Here is a 17920-nt window from a genome sequence, read left to right as displayed (position 1 = left end):
TAAAGTATTTATTTATTTATCAACATGGCGGAACATTTAATTCTCATTTTAGCCCTGTAAGAATGTGATGGCGCTGCAAACACTGGTAAACGAGAACAATAGGAGTTTGTAACCCCTGATATAGGCTGTCGTGTTGACCGCGCTCTTTGAACCTTTACCGTCCTTCTCTCTTTCTAACGCTTGAATATAAGTGTATATATATCGTTTCAAAATGTAGCTCGCCACGAGCGCTTGCAAGTATTCGATTGATCAAGCGGAAGAAAGAATTGTACTATTTGGGTCCTCCCATTAGATATAATAAATTTAATAAATTAAAAATAGAATTGAAATTAAAGTTTAATGAATTTGTTAAATTATAATGTGCTATTTATGCACTTTTTAAATTCGAAAAAATTTTTTCACGCTTAATTATATTATTTAGTTGGAAAAAGAAAATTTTAATACAAGACTTAATAAAAAATCATGTACAAAGAGCGGAGTTTCTACATCATTTATAGTATTGCAGTATAAATTGTGATAATTGTAAGAAATAATAGCTGAAGACGGAGATGTTATAGACACAGCAACATAGTTTTTAATTTCTAATTAACACAAATAGAAAATATGGTTTTAATGTGCATTGATTCGGGAGAAAATTTTTCGTATAAGAAGCTTTCGACGAAAATTTTACTAGAAAACTATTAATATAGTTTATGGTATATAATAATATGCTATAGAATTTTAATATAATTTTCCTCGAAAGGAATGTCTTAGAATGTATATATATTCTAATTCTAATATTATACTAAATTATGTTTTGTAGATAGAACTATCGTTTTTATACCAGAATTATGTATAAACTGAAATTTCTATGTAAAAGAACTATCAAAATTTAATAATAAAATTTTCTTAAAAGTTTCGTCTTTTTTCGGTAGAATTAACTATCGTTTTTATACGGCGCGCATTTCGTATAAACTGGAGTCTCCATGTAAAAGTGTTCAAAATTCGTTATTATAAATATAAGCCACCTATAAATTTAGTAATTTTAAAATAGATTGAATAATTCACATTTTCTGTCAAATATATAAAACGTTATTTTTATTGTTACTTCGTAAACACTTCTGATGGTACCTGTCCACGTTTATGGAATTTTTGAAAAATTCATAGTCGGTAATTCTTAGTTATTTAGAGACCATTTTAAGTGTCTTAAGATGTTAATACGGCACGCTCTGTGATTGGCTTATGACATCTTAAAAACTTAAACTAGATATACCTACAGTATTAAATTTTTCTATGAGTCTGTCATAATTATACTAAAGCTAAAGAGCTTTCAAGAGAAGGATTCTCGAGCTTAAGTTACAGGTACAGTATACAAATACATGATTTATATATAAAATATTGTAACATATTTTTTATTCATATTACACAATCAAGTATTGGCCGTGCAAACAATGCTCAATATACTATATTAATGACACTTATTAATAGAGATATTTACATTATATATAATCATTATTTGTAAGTTTTACATCATTGTCACCCATTAGTTATAATAATAATTAATAATTTCATATTTATTTCCTCTTGCGATGCAAGAACGATAATTGTTATTTATGTAACATTGAAAATACATTTTTTTTTCTACTTGCACAAGTTTTACAAATCGAAAGTATTTATTAATCATTTTCCTCGCTCAATCAACATAAAAAAACAATATTTTGTTTGTTCGATCACATTTAGCGATTTGTATATTCTGCGTAAATGTATACAAGTCTTTTTAATACTTCGCGCGTGTTAACATCCAGTCAAAATACATGCCTAATACATACTTTTTTTCTTATTAAATTTGTCGCGTACTAATGTGTGAGTATAAATTATTCCTCTTTGCGCGCTCTCTCTCTCTCTCTCTCTCTCTCTCTCTCTTTCTCTCTCTCACCATTCAGGTGGATGCGATATTATAATTTCCGACGTTATAACGCGAATTGTCATTAATAAAGTGTGTGATACGGTCATAAATATCTGTTCAACAACACATCCGCACATTCCAAAGATCAGTTCTTGCTCTTAAGCACAAAGATTTGTCTCTTGACAATCAAGAGAGATGCAGAAAGGTAAATGGTATTAAGCTGCGCACATATATACCATGGGCATATATGTAGACTGCGATGTGCTTAATCAAGTGTGCAGTACATCGTACTTCTCATTTCGTTCCGTGGAACAAAATCTTCTATCCTTCAAAAGTCCTCTCAAACGTACACTACCGCCGATCATCATTCCAGCTGAATATACCAGTGTACCAGATGAGATACCTGGGCATTCGAAATGCGATACGATCGATTTTCCGACACGTAACGCAGTCACCTGGACTTCCGAGAGTTCCGAGGACTACCCTGACTCGGAATACCAGGATACTGTTCCGAAGTCGAAACTTTTCAGAACATCATCCTGGTATACGACGTTCCTATCACTTTGTTGTTCCATAGATGTGTTTGTGCATGTGTGTGTATGCGGTGTGGAATGCAAATCGCATTTTCAATAGGATAAAAATTGCGTATCGGATATACGTAATGTTAACACATGTCGCGAAATATACAAATAACAAAAAATTGAGTCGATCACGAATATTAATTCCCAGTCGAATAATTTATACTCACATAATTGTAAGCGAGCTCCGTTTTACCTAACGCATGCCTAGCGACTTACGGGCGCACAAAACCTATACTCTATGACGCTATTTAACAAATTACGAAAAGATATTCAGTTGCTATTTATATCGACGTACATGTAAAATGACAATTTTGAGAAAATCTGTTTGGCTATACTTTCTACAAAATTGCATTATCTCCATAAAGATTATTCAATATACATAAATACATATAATAAAATATTCCGCTAACTGAATTACATTACTCTCGAGACTTCGATGAATTTAAGCATGTAAAAATTTGACTTTTATCTGTGCGCATAATAAAATCCGGTTAGTAGACCAAAAACGTAAATTGTACATCTGAAAATTGAACTTTAAATATGCAAAAAGAACTGTATCAGTCTTTTACTTAATCTGTTAAAAAAATTGCTTGAGAATTGTATGCTGATGTTAGATGTAAATAGTACAGAGAATATTGTAAAGATGCCCTTTGTTACAGGTACAATCTGATTGTAAGATCTTTTTCTTTTTATAGAAAAAGATAAAGATACTTTTTCTTACTAAAAAAATATATATATACTATATATAGGAATCCAACCATACAAATATAATATAAAAATTTTGTTTTTTACATTGTTTTTCAATAAAAGTATCTATATCTTTCTTATCTGTAAATTTAATTTTTTAAATTTAAATTTTTTTTATATATATAGAAATATATTTAACATTGAAATGTATTTCATGTTGAATGTACGCGTTCGGGAAGTACGCTATCAGCGCTATTCAGTGTTATTTTATCATTCTTTCCTTGTTTTACATCTAATGAATTATAAAGATACAATAAGAGACAAAACGCTAAATAGCGTTAATAGCGTGCTCCATGAACTTTGAAGAAATATAAAATATTGAACGAATCGGATATGTAAAGATGCTAATAGAATATAAATTTTTCTCTTTGTTCATGTGATGCAAACGTTAAATGTGTGTGATAAGAAATATATCAGAAAATTTTAGACCAAATGATACGTAAATTTTTTACACACCAGAAAATGTCTTGCTGTTAATCTTATATTTTACTTTTAATATTATATAACACAACACGCATATTATACATATGTTATGTTATATTATACTAAAAATTTGATTATGAATGCGAAATATATAATTTCTTTTTCCCTAATAAAGACCTAATTAAACTTAATTAAACCTAACTAAATTTTTTCTCTTTTTCTTATCTTGAACGTTTTAAAAATTTTTTTTTTATATTATGTATCAAAACCTGAAAAACGGACATTTGTAATAAAATATTGTTATACCTATTATTACTACGATATTTCTCATATTAATCAATATATCAAGAATCCAATTGTCTTACTATCAAATGCAGATATAAACAAACCTAACCTAAATTATGTTTCATACATAGTATATTTATCAAACAGCACCAATAAAAAGTATATAATTAACTACCCAAAAAAAAATTTTTTTTTTAATATTCAGTTAATCACCTGTCGTAATATATAATCATTTATGTCGTTATATATACATATATATACATAAATGTATATATATGTATATATAACAACATAAATGATTTTATACATCATATTATCCCAAAAATTTGTCTTATTACAACTATAATACAATACTTTTATTTTAAAGTAAATAACGTTAACAGGGACATTTTTGTAAGCTTTCTTACATAAACAAGATTTTCCAAAAAAACTTTGGTACACAAATAATTTTTTTAAAAAACAATAGCATTACATTAATTTTCATTAGCGCTGCTTAAACAAGGTACTATATCTATATTCTATACTATATATGAAATTCGTTAAAAATCACAATACGAAAAATAAACATGACTTTTCTTGCATGTTGAGATTGCAATGAGATTGAAATTGTGATTTTTAACCATTTTATACGTGTTTATTTCGTAAACGCTTCTAACGGTACCTCTCCACGTTTGTGGCACTCTTGAAAGGCCGAGAGTGCGTTGTCGTAGTTCCATTGCCTCTCTTGTAAGCACTTCAAACTCCATTCTAGATTCATATTTGTCTGCTGGCTTAACGCCATCGTCATCTGCTGCTTTATATCGTTACTAAGTTCTGAGACTATGGACTTCGCTACTTCCGCGGATCCCAGCGCCGGTGCCTCTGGCTGGGTTGGCTGACTGTTTAGCTGACTAAACTGTTGATGCAGTTGCTTCACTAGTTCCTCGGATGGCTGACTAATGTGCAACTGCTCATTTCGAATGCGATACCCTTTGCTTTCCGGGACGATTATGAAAGTTCTATTAAAGTAACGAATTAGTTCGTCTTTGTTATCGAGTTCTTGGAAGTAACCCGTTATCGTAATGAACATCATCGATTGCTGTGGACAAACAAAAAGTAAATTATAATATGAGTCTACCTTTATCACTTGTAACGAGTAATAATAAATACAACACAAATACTAACTGTAGCAAGAGAGATGTCCATCGTAAAGGTATTAAACAAATGCCTTGTTCGCGGCATTTCTGATACAAAAGAAACTACATGCAATCTCCCCTGTTTTAACAATTTCTGTCGTCTGGTGATGTCATTTACTCTGAACAGGTTTCGATTTTCCCTGATATAACCATTCAATCTGCAACAAAAAATATATAAATTTTGATTTAATAATTTTCCGTCGTACTCAATAAAGAACATTGATATATTCATGATGCAGGAATAAAGAGAAAATAAAATAGTTAATGTTGCACAAACACTTACTTATTATTGTGGGCAGTGTTTATCGTCATGCTAAAGCTTGCATGTTCGTCATACGCATCAAGTAGAGGTTGACGATTTTCAGTATCAAATATCGTAAAATACTGATGCAAAAACTGACTCGCTATCTCTTGCGCTTTTCCATCGGCAACAAACATCCTCTGTGGTGGAGGCATCTTGGCAGCTTCATCAACAACATCAAAGACGATCGGTCGTGGCAATTCGACGTCATCCTGTTGTGCGGAGTAAAGAAAAACGTATGACGCGAGAGGATATAAAGTTTTGAATATGCACATATGTTACAACATGCATGGTACTTACCAAGCGCAGCAGTTTTGGAAAGCGTCGTCGTACATCGCTAGAATTGAAAAGGGTAAATCCACTTGTGCGAAGCAATAACAAATAATAAAAACAAAAACATCAGTATAAATATTAGAAAAAAAACAAAGTACAAATTGTTTATTTAAAACATTTAAAAAATTAATCGTGCAATAATATTGCATTTGATAAAAATTATAATTTAATATTTGATAATTTACATAATTAAACAGCAAATCTATTTGATTTAATAAAGAACTAAGCTTAATTTAAAGATATTTAACTTAAAATCAGGGTTGGCTAGAAAAGCGAGTGACAAAAACCATAATAAAAATTCCGGTTTTCATCGTTCTAAACGTTAACGTTCCATGGACTAGAATAAACTGGCAAAAACTATAAAAATGATTAATATGTAACATTATATAACTTTATGCAAAAACATATTTTTGCTTTAATTAGTAAATCATTATTAACAGATTAAAAAAAAAAAATAAAACCAATTTAATAATAAAATCTTTTCAAATTGTAAAATAAATTTTGAAAACATTAAACATTTTTAAAACAAACTTTACAGATAAATGTTAAACAAAAAAAATATATATATATATATTATACAAATGAGCTGTTTCCATTTACAAAATAAAATATTAGTAGCATTAAAAATTTTGTTACTAATTTAAATCTAATTTACCATTTAATATCTTATAAGACAGCTAATTTATAAAAAAAAGTGGAATTTTACCAACCCTGTTTAGGATGTTATCAAAGCAAATATAACACAATCACTATGCCGGAATCTCGCGAGCAGATTAACAGATTATTCTTAATACTCCCTGTGTTTTGCGACGAAAGAAAAGATTACGTTGGAGCATTACATTACCTGACATAATCATTTTGTCGAGATTTATACTTGTTACAGACGGGATTTCCAGCCATCTTCAATTCATCCAACTTCAGATCCTTAATGGCATCGAGTTGATCAATGTCTTTAATCTAAGAATATGCAATTAACTCCAGTTAACATCAAGTTGATGACTATGTTATATATATTTTCTTCTTAAACTACACTTACTTTATTTTCGCCGATATAAAGAATCTTCAATTTCGAGAATTTCTTAGCCAACACGCTTTCAATATTCTTTAACTTATTGCCTTCCAAATTTAGAGCCTCTAAATTCGGAATATGCTGCGCCACAATATCCAATACGGTCGTCAACATAGTGGGTTGGAACAATGCGTAAAAGTAGTCAGTATAAAGTTCTGTAAGGTGAATTATTAGAAGACGCAAGTTAGAATTTTCAAATTGCATCAATTAACATCTTTGACATATTGTTATCTTTAATATATTTATAATTTCAGTTTATATTTTTTACTTCTTACCCGGATCCAGATGGAACTTGCTTAAATTCAGAGCATTTGTCTCTTGTACATATCTCTTAACCATTGCTTGCTTCAATCTGTCTTTCAATTTATCGTCAATCTTACAAGCAGGGAAACGTGATTCGACTATCTTCACTTTCAACTTAGACCCATCGTTCATTGTAATCTTATGGTTGCAATTCATTAACGCCTTTGCTGTCTTCTGATCATCCACGTAGAAAACAGCATCATTCCCCATTATTTTGTACTATATAAACAATTTCGTTTTATATTTATTCGTGTCATATTAAAACATACATTGAACATAATATTCTGAATTTTCTAAGAAATAAGTATTATTTACCATTATTGGAATGACTTCAGGTACCATATTCAATAGAGTATTTATCACAAACTCTTTTTCGTACTTACGACCGTCTGATATCTGCAAAATATAGATAGAAATTTATTCTAAATCTATATAAATGTAATGTATATAATCTGACAATTAAGTTCCCAGACTAAGGCCATAAAAAACATACAAAGATTGAAAATATTTATTAATACTATCATTCAACATAGTCCCTCCTTCCCGTTCTGTATACATTTAATCGTTTGTACAATGAATTCAATACTCAAGAAAACGCTTCTTCCCAAATCCACCTTCAATTCTCTTATCAGTGTATTAGATCCTCAAATCACATCTCTTTAAGTGCAATTTTTAATTTAGGAAATAAAAAAAGTCAAGGCGCTAAATCAGGCGAATAGGGCAGATGGGTTAACATGGGAATCTCTTGTTAAAAAGTCGATTGTTGCCCCCGAATTTTTTTATGTCTGGGAGCTTAATTGTTACACCAAATGTAATTACAGAAACGTACCTCAATTTTATACCAATTGAATTGTTCCAAAGGAAGAGGTCGCATCCTAGGACCTGGCTGACCTCCCTTGAAATTCCTATTCGGCATGGAACTATTCCTTCCATGGGGAACAGTCCTCCAATTCCCATCGCCCCTATCTCTATTATTCCTCTGATTAATTATCACCTGCCTCGTATTGTTATTAGAACCGGTCATCATTGGAATATCATCTAAACTCGCAAATGCCAAATTTCTTGACATTATATCCCTATTGTTTGGTCTATGAAAAGGCTTGAAGGAAACGCGATGCTTGATTGGACCGACATGTGGTCCACCATCTCTTCCCATATTTCTTCCTCGATCATCGTGGCCTAAGAACAGAAAATGAAGCAGTAAAATTTATATGAATAAATGATAATAATTTATTTTTATCATGAAACAGTTATCTCGACATCTTTAATGTTCAGCGATTATTGGTTAAAGTGACTCTTTATGAAGTTCTATATGGTATTTTAGCCCGAACGCTACCATATAATGTTTATATCGTGTAAATATTTCTTTTTTTTGCGAATATATTTAAAATCAAAGTTTGCATTATTGCCAAAATATTTTGTAATACAAAATTTTGTTATATGCAGCAAGAAATGTTAACAAAATTATGTTAATAAAATTAGATAAAATCGCGGTATATAAAAGAAACATAATAAAAAGTTAATTTTTGTAATACTTAAAAACATTTGATTGACGAGTTGTTACGCAGTTTCCAAGAAATTTGTTTTTCAAAAATAATAAATTTAACATATTACAACTAGTAATCTACTTACATAATGAACGATTTGTAACTTAAAAAAATTTGAAGAAATTTTCGAAGATTGAAGAGAAATCTTGCCAACCGCCGCACGCAACAAAAAAAGATGTCATGAAAAATCTACCTGCTCTCTTTGATATCACACTAGGGTCTCCCGAAAAAGGATGTCACGAAAAATCTACCTACTCTTAATGTTTGATAAGGGTCTTATAGAAAGTCTCCCTGTTTTTTCATTAAGGGAGAAAAAACCCTTTAGCACGATTGCCACCCCTGCGAGGTGATTTCACCCGGATTTTCACCCATTGGAAAGAAAAAGCGTCCAAGCGTGTGAATGCACGCGACGCGTAAAACTACGAAGCTGTGGATCACGTACGATTATGCGATGCGTTGGTGTTCATCTTGCAAACACATCGCGGCGCACGGCGGCGGCCTCGCGCAGAATAAATAAAAGCGAGATGAAGCAAGCGAGGTGAACGCGAACGATTGAATGCGCGGGAGAAATTATCGACACGCTCGTTGAATACGCGAGGCGAATATGCTGCCGAGATACTTAAGTACGGCCGAGGACCGAAAATCATGCGTAGCGGGCTACAAATTCGTGCTGGTTACTCACCGAAGTACAGCTTGTTCTGATCGTTTCTCCCGCGGTAGTTGTTTCCTCCTCGTCCACCCCACGATTTGTTCTGCTTCCTCGACATTGTCGTCAGCGTTACGAATATAACCCAACAAATCGAGGCCCAACACCGACTCTAACTCTAACTTCTGCCTGATTACCGAAAGTCTAACCTCAATCTTCCCGAACTGCTCCTAACGCCACATACGTGCGACCCGCCTCACTGCTTGAGAATAAATTCCACGGCGGACGGGCGAGCGCTGCTCTCGAGACGGACGATTCGCCTTGTGCGCATGCGCTGAGGTAGGAGCGCCGCCAGTGCCCTCACTAAACCACTATATATAGGCAGAGAATTTTAAAATTTATTGGAGGCATGCGATCTAGAGAATTCTCGTCTGTGCGGAACACGTGGGTTTTCTCGGAGTAATCGAAGTAATAACAAGCACATCGTTCGACACTTTCGGCAGTGCGATCACATGTAGTGATTCAAAAATCTGTGAGACGGTCCGAATTAATTCGGTCCGAAAGAAATCGCGGGCCGTTGCAAAAGGGATTACATTAGCTTTGTGCCTTTGAAGAGACCAAACATAGTTAGAGACAGCTAAAGGAGAAGGAGAAACAGAGGTTAAAAACGATAATTGTATCAAAAGAAAGCAAATTCTAATTAGGTACGTACATGTATAAAATTATATAAAAATTATATCACATTCTTTAATGTGCGAATCAGTTCAGATGTACAAGAACTAAAATTCATAATTTTTTAAATTATTATATGTAACGTTTTAATCCGATTACCGTTTTGTAACATTGATAATGACTCGATCGGGGTCGAAAAGTTGTCTGTTTCGACGTTATTGAATGTTTATTGAGTTATTGAATGTTTACTTGTTAAATATCGGAGCGAAAAAACATCTATAAGCTTTGGCTCATAGCCGATTATATGTATTAATTTATTTTTAATTATAGAGCCTTAACTATTAAAAATTATTTTAAATTTCATAATTTCTATAATTAATGTAAATTTCTTGTAAACATTGTAAAAAGAAAATAATACGTAAGTATCACAAAATAGTAGTGGTCAAACATTCCTGTTGAAATTCAGTTCTCTTTGATTTTCGTTCTTATAAAGTTATATAATATAATTTTTATATTAATTTTGATTATCGTTTTCCTTCCAGCTTCTCTCTACTGGATTGATGAATGGTCACGAGCACAAGATGAACTTACCACTAGTGTACTTCGATATTTCTGTGGACGAAAAGCCACTGGGACGAATTGTGATGCAATTACGTACTGACGTTGTGCCAAAAACATCGGAAAATTTTCGTGCCTTGTGCACGGGAGAGAAGGGTTATGGTTACAAAGGGAGCTATTTCCATCGTATAATTCCAAACTTCATGTGCCAAGGTGGTGACTTTACGAATCACAATGGTACTGGTGGAAGATCCATCTTCGGAGAGAAGTTTGAGGATGAGAATTTCGAGCTCAAGCATACCTCCATGGGTACACTATCGATGGCAAATTCCGGGCCGAATACAAATGGCTCGCAATTTTTTGTTACCACTATCAAGACACCTTGGCTGGACAATAAACACGTTGTGTTTGGTAATGTTTTTGAAGGAATGGATGTTGTAAGGAAAATTGAAAGTTACGGCTCGTCGACTGGAAAGACATATCAGAAAATTATGATAGCGGATTGTGGTCAATTATCATGAGCAAATTTAAAATAAATAAGCGATGAAATAAAACAAATTTATATATAATAAATAACTTTAGTCTTGTTTATACTTTTATAAGAATTTTTAAATGTATAAACTACATGACAGAGTGATAAAATCGCACACATTCTCAGATATATGTGACGAAGTGTATTTTTATATAGTGGAATTATTTAATACTGCGCTTTATTCTTTAATTTCGTTTGTAATAGTCTGATTATTATATCTTTAAATTTTTAAAGTTTTAAATTTATAGAAACCACGATATTTTTTGAAGATAATATGACTTTATATATTTCTTATGAAACTGATCAAATGTACTACACAATTATCTACAGCTATAACTGACTCGAAGAAGGATATTGATGAAAATAATCTTTCAATGTCAAAAGCGAACATAATAACATACATATAAACAAATACATATATGTGATCTTATATATTATATCTTTGTTCACAAACTTTTAAAAGAAATTCATAACAGTGGTATGATTTGATCAGTTTTGTGAATTGCTAAATAACTAAAATTGTTAAAGTATTAGATATGAAAGCTAGCTATTTGTATCATTCTGTTAAACAGCAATACAGAAGCTCTTGTAATCCTGGAAGGGAAACGATACAGGGTGTCCCGAAATTCGAGGATAATAAGAGGCAACATGAAAGTTTGTGAAAAACAAATAATAGAAGCACAAACAATTTTCTTTTCTGTATGTGTATATATAAAGGCTAGATTCATATATGTAGTTAAGTTACCGTTAGTTACATAAGCATACGAAATAAACACAAGTATAAAAGATAATACAATCTTTATGCATATTTACATATGTGATCAGGATATATCATAATTATTATTTAGATATATTAATTAATACTTAATATATTCAGATGCTTTTGTTTTATCATATAAAACAAAAATTGTACATACAAGCGTATTAAGTAAGAATTCACTGTGACGTGCAAATTTATGTGGATATCAATGAGGGTGAATATCGCTTTAATGAAACCGATATTATTGCTAGTCGACGCATATCGGTAAATTAACGACGGAAAACGTATTGAGCTCTACAATGGATGCGAATATTAAAAATACGGCATACATAACGAGACAGACGATACCAACTGTGCGGTTTAACGTGAATTTGTTAATAAATAAAGATCCGTATAGGATAAGTAACGTCGAGAAGAGAGATACCGAGCTATAAACTAGCCCCTGAGAATTAATCTGAACAAAATACTGTCCAGATACTTTTGGTAATAGTGTAGACTTAATAAACCATGGCAGTCCGAGGCACAGTAACACATCGAATACATTCGACCCGATCGAATTACTTATCCCCATAGCTCCGTAACCTGGAAAGTCATAATAATTTATATTTGATACATATACATATATTTAAGGACAAAACGAAACGGAAATTTATGTTAAATTATGTTGTCGCCTCGTCGCGATCTGACGCGGCAATCAATTGTTCAAAAGTTTAATATTTACGGTACCTTGATTGGCAACGATAACGCTCGACACTGCTTCAGGTACACTCATCCCCGCCGCGAGAAACGTTAAACCCATAATGGAATCAGGAATTCTGAAGGTATTGCCTGAAATATAAATAATGACAGCAGGTGCTATCAATCATATACTAAACAGATTCTGAAAAAATGTCTGAGGAATTATATTGATGAAATTTGAAATCAGGATCATCGATTTTCGAATATAATCGAGGTATTATTCCGAAATAACATCTTAATAATAACATATAACTCCGAGGTAATAACATCTTAATAATAACATATAACGCTTATATAGTTACATAAAGTTTGATGTTTCGGCACTAGTCAGTATTTTACAAAATTTTTTTCCCCAGTAAAGTTTTCGTGTTTCAATTTTAGTAATCCAAATGTTAGCAATATATTAGCAATTTGCCAGCAGATTCGAGCAGAATATTGTGGTACATTAACATACAACGGCATAATTTTGCATTCTGTCAATAAAGTTTGCCGATGTAATCTGATAGCATTATTGATAGAAACCGAGCGAAATCTATTATTTCGCGGCTTTTAATGGAATATAAATAATAATATAAATAATATTAGAGTGTGTTCGATATCTGCAGTTAATTCACCACTTTATTCTCTCAACACGTTCTATTGTACTGCTATTGGCATTCTGTCGATAAAATGTATAGCAGCACTTTGCAAAATTTATTTTCGACAAACTTGGCTGGCTATAATTGTATAATTAATACAAATGTTTGATCGATCACGCACCGATAATAGTGATGACCCATCCAATGACATAAGACGAAGTCGCGATCCATATTATGCACATGAAGAACGTTAATGAATACCAAGATCTCAGCTTGCTTCTTCTACAATCGGGTATGGTAAGGAATAATGCCAGATTGATGGGCCAAGTGACAACCCACCATATCTTCTCGCACGTGGAACTCGGCCAGGTCGTCATATTCACGATATCGTCTAGAAAGAGACAAGGTAAACATTTTATAACTTTTATAATTATATCGATGGTCAGTGCGAATTTCTCAATGCTTAAATTTTTAATTTGGAATCCCCAATCATAAACATATTAATTATTTGTACTATAGAATTTGATTTGTTGCACGCGCAAACTACGTCCCAGATTCACACCAACCATCGATTCTCAATTTGCAGTTTTACGTTAACGAGTGTAAAAAATAAATTTATTTAGATATTCTTTTATTACAAAAATGATTCTATTTGCCATCATCAAATGAGAGCTCTATACTGTATTAATATGCATGCGTGTTTTCGAATAAACTTAGCCGACAATGATTTTCTTATGAAACCGTTTATACTTCGTGTGAAGTCTTTTGAATTTTTTGAAATATAATTATTAAAGTTTGAGTCCTCTTTGAGATATTTTTAATTAATTAATTTTATACTACGCAAATAGTCGACATAAATAAATCACATAGATTTCTTTTTATATTCAAAATCGTTTATATTTTGTATGGAAAGTTTTGAAGTTTAATTGAAAAAATTTGATAGTTTAAATTTGGATAATTTAAATTAAATATTTTTAAAACTACGTAACTAGCCGATATATCAGCTATATAAGTTCATCCACATCATCCGCGTGATGTGTGGACATATTTCGATATATGTATTCTGCCAGCCACTGCATCTAAAATCTATAGTTTGCGTATATTATAAATTTTTCAATACTGGCAGTATATATGACACGACCTATGTATATGTGCGCGTTTTGGAGAAAAAGGATTTCTATACTCTACATTAAGATTTCAAAGGCGCAAAGATGCTATGTGAAATGACATTATACTTATGTTAGGTGTAACACATGTCGTGTCTTGTAATGCATACCTGATTCATCTTGGTCACTCGAACTAACACATATGATCTCCGTTTCTTTCACGAGATCTATTCATTTTAGAAAGATAGCCAAGCATGAGATTACATTTCTTACGAGTAGTTATCGAACGCAATCCCTGCAAAGAGATACGTGGATCAAAAAGGATTGACAGAGATTTATTCTGCGGCAAACTTCTCAATACGCGAAGTCAGACACTGTATTTAAGAAATGTTGGTTCTTCTGCTTTCGTCACACGACACAGCAATATTGTGTCGTTCGAGAATTTGTTCTTTTTCTAATATATATAATACTTTTTTATGCAAATTCATATTAATTAAACCGTGCATTAAATCATAATCACGCAACTGATGAAATTAAGAGAGATAAAGGAAAGTTCGCTTTGATACGCTGAGAAAGAAAAAGTGTAAAAAAAATATTCTCATAATTTAACCGTACACGACGCTGTCAAACAATTATTTATTGTTAATTTAACAAAATACTTACTAATTTTACGAAAATATCATTTTAATGTGTTGATGTATATATATTTAACTCAAAAACACATGTATTATATAATTGAACTAAAGAAAAACTGTCAATAAAACGCATTTAGTTATATCAACAACTTTTTTCTCAGTATAAAAATTGAAAGTAACTTAAAATACTTGGAGTACTGAATTGAAAAAAACTTAAAACTGTTGAAAGTGAAGTCTGACTTCTGAAGATTGAAAGTTTATAATAGCGCACAGAATGAAATTGTATCAATTTCTTTTAATTCCACTTATTTTTGCAGAGGCGATAACAATGAATTATATCGTAGCGATCTTACGATTCGGCAGGAGGGGACTGTCCTCACAAATATTTTTGTACTTTTTTCTCCTGGACGTTATTCGTCTTATGAAATTGTTGATGCGACGATTGAAGCACATTGCTGAAAAACGTAAACGTCCCAATTATTACGGTAATTATTACGGTATTCTGTTTTAATTAAAGACGTTGGCAGACAACTTTTAATTAAAGACGTTGGCAGACAACTTTGGCAAAGCTAAATCTTAAATCTTTCGCGCTTTAAATTTGTTAATGCAAATAAAGTGCATTCCGGATATTCTCACTTCCGGTCACCTCATCTGAATTTGCGTGGCGCGCGTTGCTCTATAGCAAGCGAGATAATTTTTTTCGGGTTTTTCGAAGCGATTCGCTTCATTCGCCTGATGTATCACCTGATATGTATAGAACGTAACAAGAGACGAGGACGAGCGCCTCGTACCACTCGACACGTCCGTCCCATAGTGTCAGGATCAGGAGAAATACTGTGAAAGCGTACGCCAGCGTATCGCGCGATATGGGCCACCACTCCAGATGCAGCACCTGCGAATGCGATAATCGGCACGTGATAAGAAGGAAGAGAGTCGAAACGCAGAAGAGAACCCTTGAGAATTTTAAGCTGGCTATTCGCATACTCGTAGCGAGTATAGCGTATTATCGAGCAAACAGCAAACGCGAATGTTTGGACATTCATTTTCGTATATTGTAAGTCATTTAATTTAAGTATTATAATTTATTTAAATAATTTTCCTTTTCTTGATTTGATCAAATATCCAGCATTCGGATCGGATTTGGTGGTTCACTGCTTATAGCAAGTGAACTTGTGCGACATTTGTGCAACAGATAACAATAATGAACTTTATCACGTCCGGTGTTCATTCATACAATTTTATAGTTATCAACTTTCTTTCTCAGTGTAGAAATTGAAAGAAACTTGTGTAAAAGTATGCTTAAAGTACTAATTCGAATAAACAATTTGATAGAAATTTAAAAGTATACTGAAAGCGAAGTCTGACTTCTGAAGATCGAAAGTTCATAATATCGCACAGAATGTAAACGTGTCCCAGTGAGAAATAGTCGATTCGACATCAATAAGTCATTTCTCGCCGAGATTACCCGGGGCTTTATTAATCGCGCGAATTTTTTTACCTCGTTCGCGAATATCGCGCAGCACGCGGGTACGGCCAGTATGTTGAACACCGCGGAGCCGACGACGGTGCCGACCCCCAGGTCACCCTCCGTCACGAAGGTTCCGATGACGTTGATGAACAATTCCGGGCTCGAGCTCGCGGCTGCCATCACGGTCGCGCCGGCCACATCCTCGGTGACATTGAGCTCTGTCGTGTGACATTTCGTTATGTTTTTATTTACGCATGTCAGTGCACACTTGTATACGAGGAAAAGTATATGTAACGCAATAAAACGCAATGTGTGTAATAAAACGCACGACATAATACACCAAACTGCAAAACGTCTTACGCTCGTCATAGCGAGAAACGAGAGAGAGAGGAGCCGCAGTGAGGTCATATTAAAGTCACGTGAAAAAACGGATGGATTTCCGTAACGGATGGATTCTCTTGAAGTACTCACTCTCGCAAATTTTCTTAATAGAGGGAACGAAATAGTCGTCGCAGATAATGGCAAGTAATAAAAACAGATAAATAGCGATGACGAAGTGGATTATTATGAATCCTGCCTGTCTTTGCTGCCGCGTAAGGCCGTCGGGCGGGAATTCGTTGATAGCCGGTGGCGTGCAGTTGTAGCTGTCGTTCCCAAGCTGCTCCAACTCGCTCGTCTGCAGCAATCTACGTCCTCCTGAAGCACGAGAGAAGAACGTATGTCGTGGCATGTAGAATGTAAAAAAAAAAGTAAAGAGAGAAAAAAATTTAAATTGCGCGTTTCGTTCGCCGAGTTTTCCTTTTTCCGCTTCGCGGCCCTCGACCCAGAGAAAAGCGGAGAGAAGTGTGTTATATTTTTTTTTATATACTCACGCCAGTCCGCAGCGTAGCCGACATTTGTCGTACTGTCAGATAACAGTCCCATTAAACTGGCGCAAAAAAAGTACGTAGCTGGTATAGTAATAATGAAAAGTATCCGGTATCCGACCGTCTGCCTGCGCCGCCATACCATCCTTTGTTACGTAAGAACGTGCGTGAGGTATTGGTCCTTCTCGGATAATGTATAAGATACGTGCGAGGAACTGAGAGATGTCACGAGAGATCTCGACGCGATGCGCGGAGCGGTTACCTGCCGTTTATCCGGCACGTAGAGTTCGACTACACGCTTATATTTTTCGTCCGTCGGAGATTTATCACGACACGGACTAGCGGCACTGATAAGATACTGTTTAAAGCAATCGCGTTCTTATACGTTCGATTAAAAGGCGACAGGAAAGTTTCCGTGACTGCCCCCGTTGCGATTTCTAACTTCAACCTTCCTTCGTAAACGGCAACACGGCCTCGTCGAGCTTGTGTTCATTCGGGAAATCGTCCCTGTCGTTCCACCTTACTTCGAGTTGGCTATACACAGCCGATTATTATATAAAGCTATTTCGGCCTCGTGCGCGATACTTACACTTTATTTAATTTTCGAATTTATCGTAGATCACAGGATGATATCGCGCGAACTTAATTAATATCTTTGAAATCGAAACCGATATCTTTTGAAATCGTCGGGAATTGCGCCATGATTCTCGAC

At 33.6% G+C, this 17920-nt stretch overlaps 3 protein-coding genes across 3 annotated transcripts; 1 reads left to right on the top strand and 2 right to left on the bottom strand.

Annotated features, from left to right (window-relative positions):
- Nucleotides 1-4459: 4459 nt before the first annotated feature.
- Nucleotides 4460-9567, bottom strand: LOC105457877 (nuclear RNA export factor 1-like). Its single transcript, XM_011702789.1, has 10 exons — nucleotides 9332-9567; nucleotides 7932-8281; nucleotides 7418-7498; nucleotides 7075-7321; nucleotides 6767-6954; nucleotides 6575-6687; nucleotides 5698-5734; nucleotides 5380-5609; nucleotides 5086-5254; nucleotides 4460-4999 (listed from the first exon to the last, which is right to left on the bottom strand). The coding sequence occupies exons 1-10, from the start codon at nucleotides 9414-9416 to the stop codon at nucleotides 4556-4558; spliced, it is 1944 nt and encodes a 647-aa protein (XP_011701091.1). The 5' UTR covers nucleotides 9417-9567; the 3' UTR covers nucleotides 4460-4555.
- Nucleotides 9568-9681: 114 nt separating this feature from the next.
- Nucleotides 9682-11079, top strand: LOC105457876 (peptidyl-prolyl cis-trans isomerase). The gene is made up of 2 exons (XM_011702788.1): nucleotides 9682-9999; nucleotides 10510-11079. Exon 2 carries the CDS (start codon nucleotides 10528-10530, stop codon nucleotides 11044-11046), a length of 519 nt encoding a protein of 172 aa, XP_011701090.1. The 5' UTR covers nucleotides 9682-9999; nucleotides 10510-10527; the 3' UTR covers nucleotides 11047-11079.
- A 666-nt stretch (nucleotides 11080-11745) lies between these two features.
- On the bottom strand, nucleotides 11746-17667 carry LOC105457875 (sodium/potassium/calcium exchanger 3-like). Its single transcript, XM_011702787.1, has 9 exons — nucleotides 17215-17667; nucleotides 16814-17038; nucleotides 16373-16560; nucleotides 15619-15766; nucleotides 15228-15329; nucleotides 14410-14466; nucleotides 13315-13524; nucleotides 12544-12645; nucleotides 11746-12399 (listed from the first exon to the last, which is right to left on the bottom strand). The coding sequence occupies exons 1-9, from the start codon at nucleotides 17351-17353 to the stop codon at nucleotides 12065-12067; spliced, it is 1506 nt and encodes a 501-aa protein (XP_011701089.1). The 5' UTR covers nucleotides 17354-17667; the 3' UTR covers nucleotides 11746-12064.
- Nucleotides 17668-17920: the final 253 nt, after the last annotated feature.

Source organism: Wasmannia auropunctata, unplaced genomic scaffold (genome assembly GCF_000956235.1).
Source record: "Wasmannia auropunctata unplaced genomic scaffold, wasmannia.A_1.0 LD334880.1, whole genome shotgun sequence".
NCBI classification, from domain to species: Eukaryota; Metazoa; Arthropoda; class Insecta; order Hymenoptera; family Formicidae; genus Wasmannia; species Wasmannia auropunctata.
The sequence above is the reverse complement of the archived record's forward strand: the minus strand, read 5'-3'. Positions and strand labels throughout refer to the sequence as shown.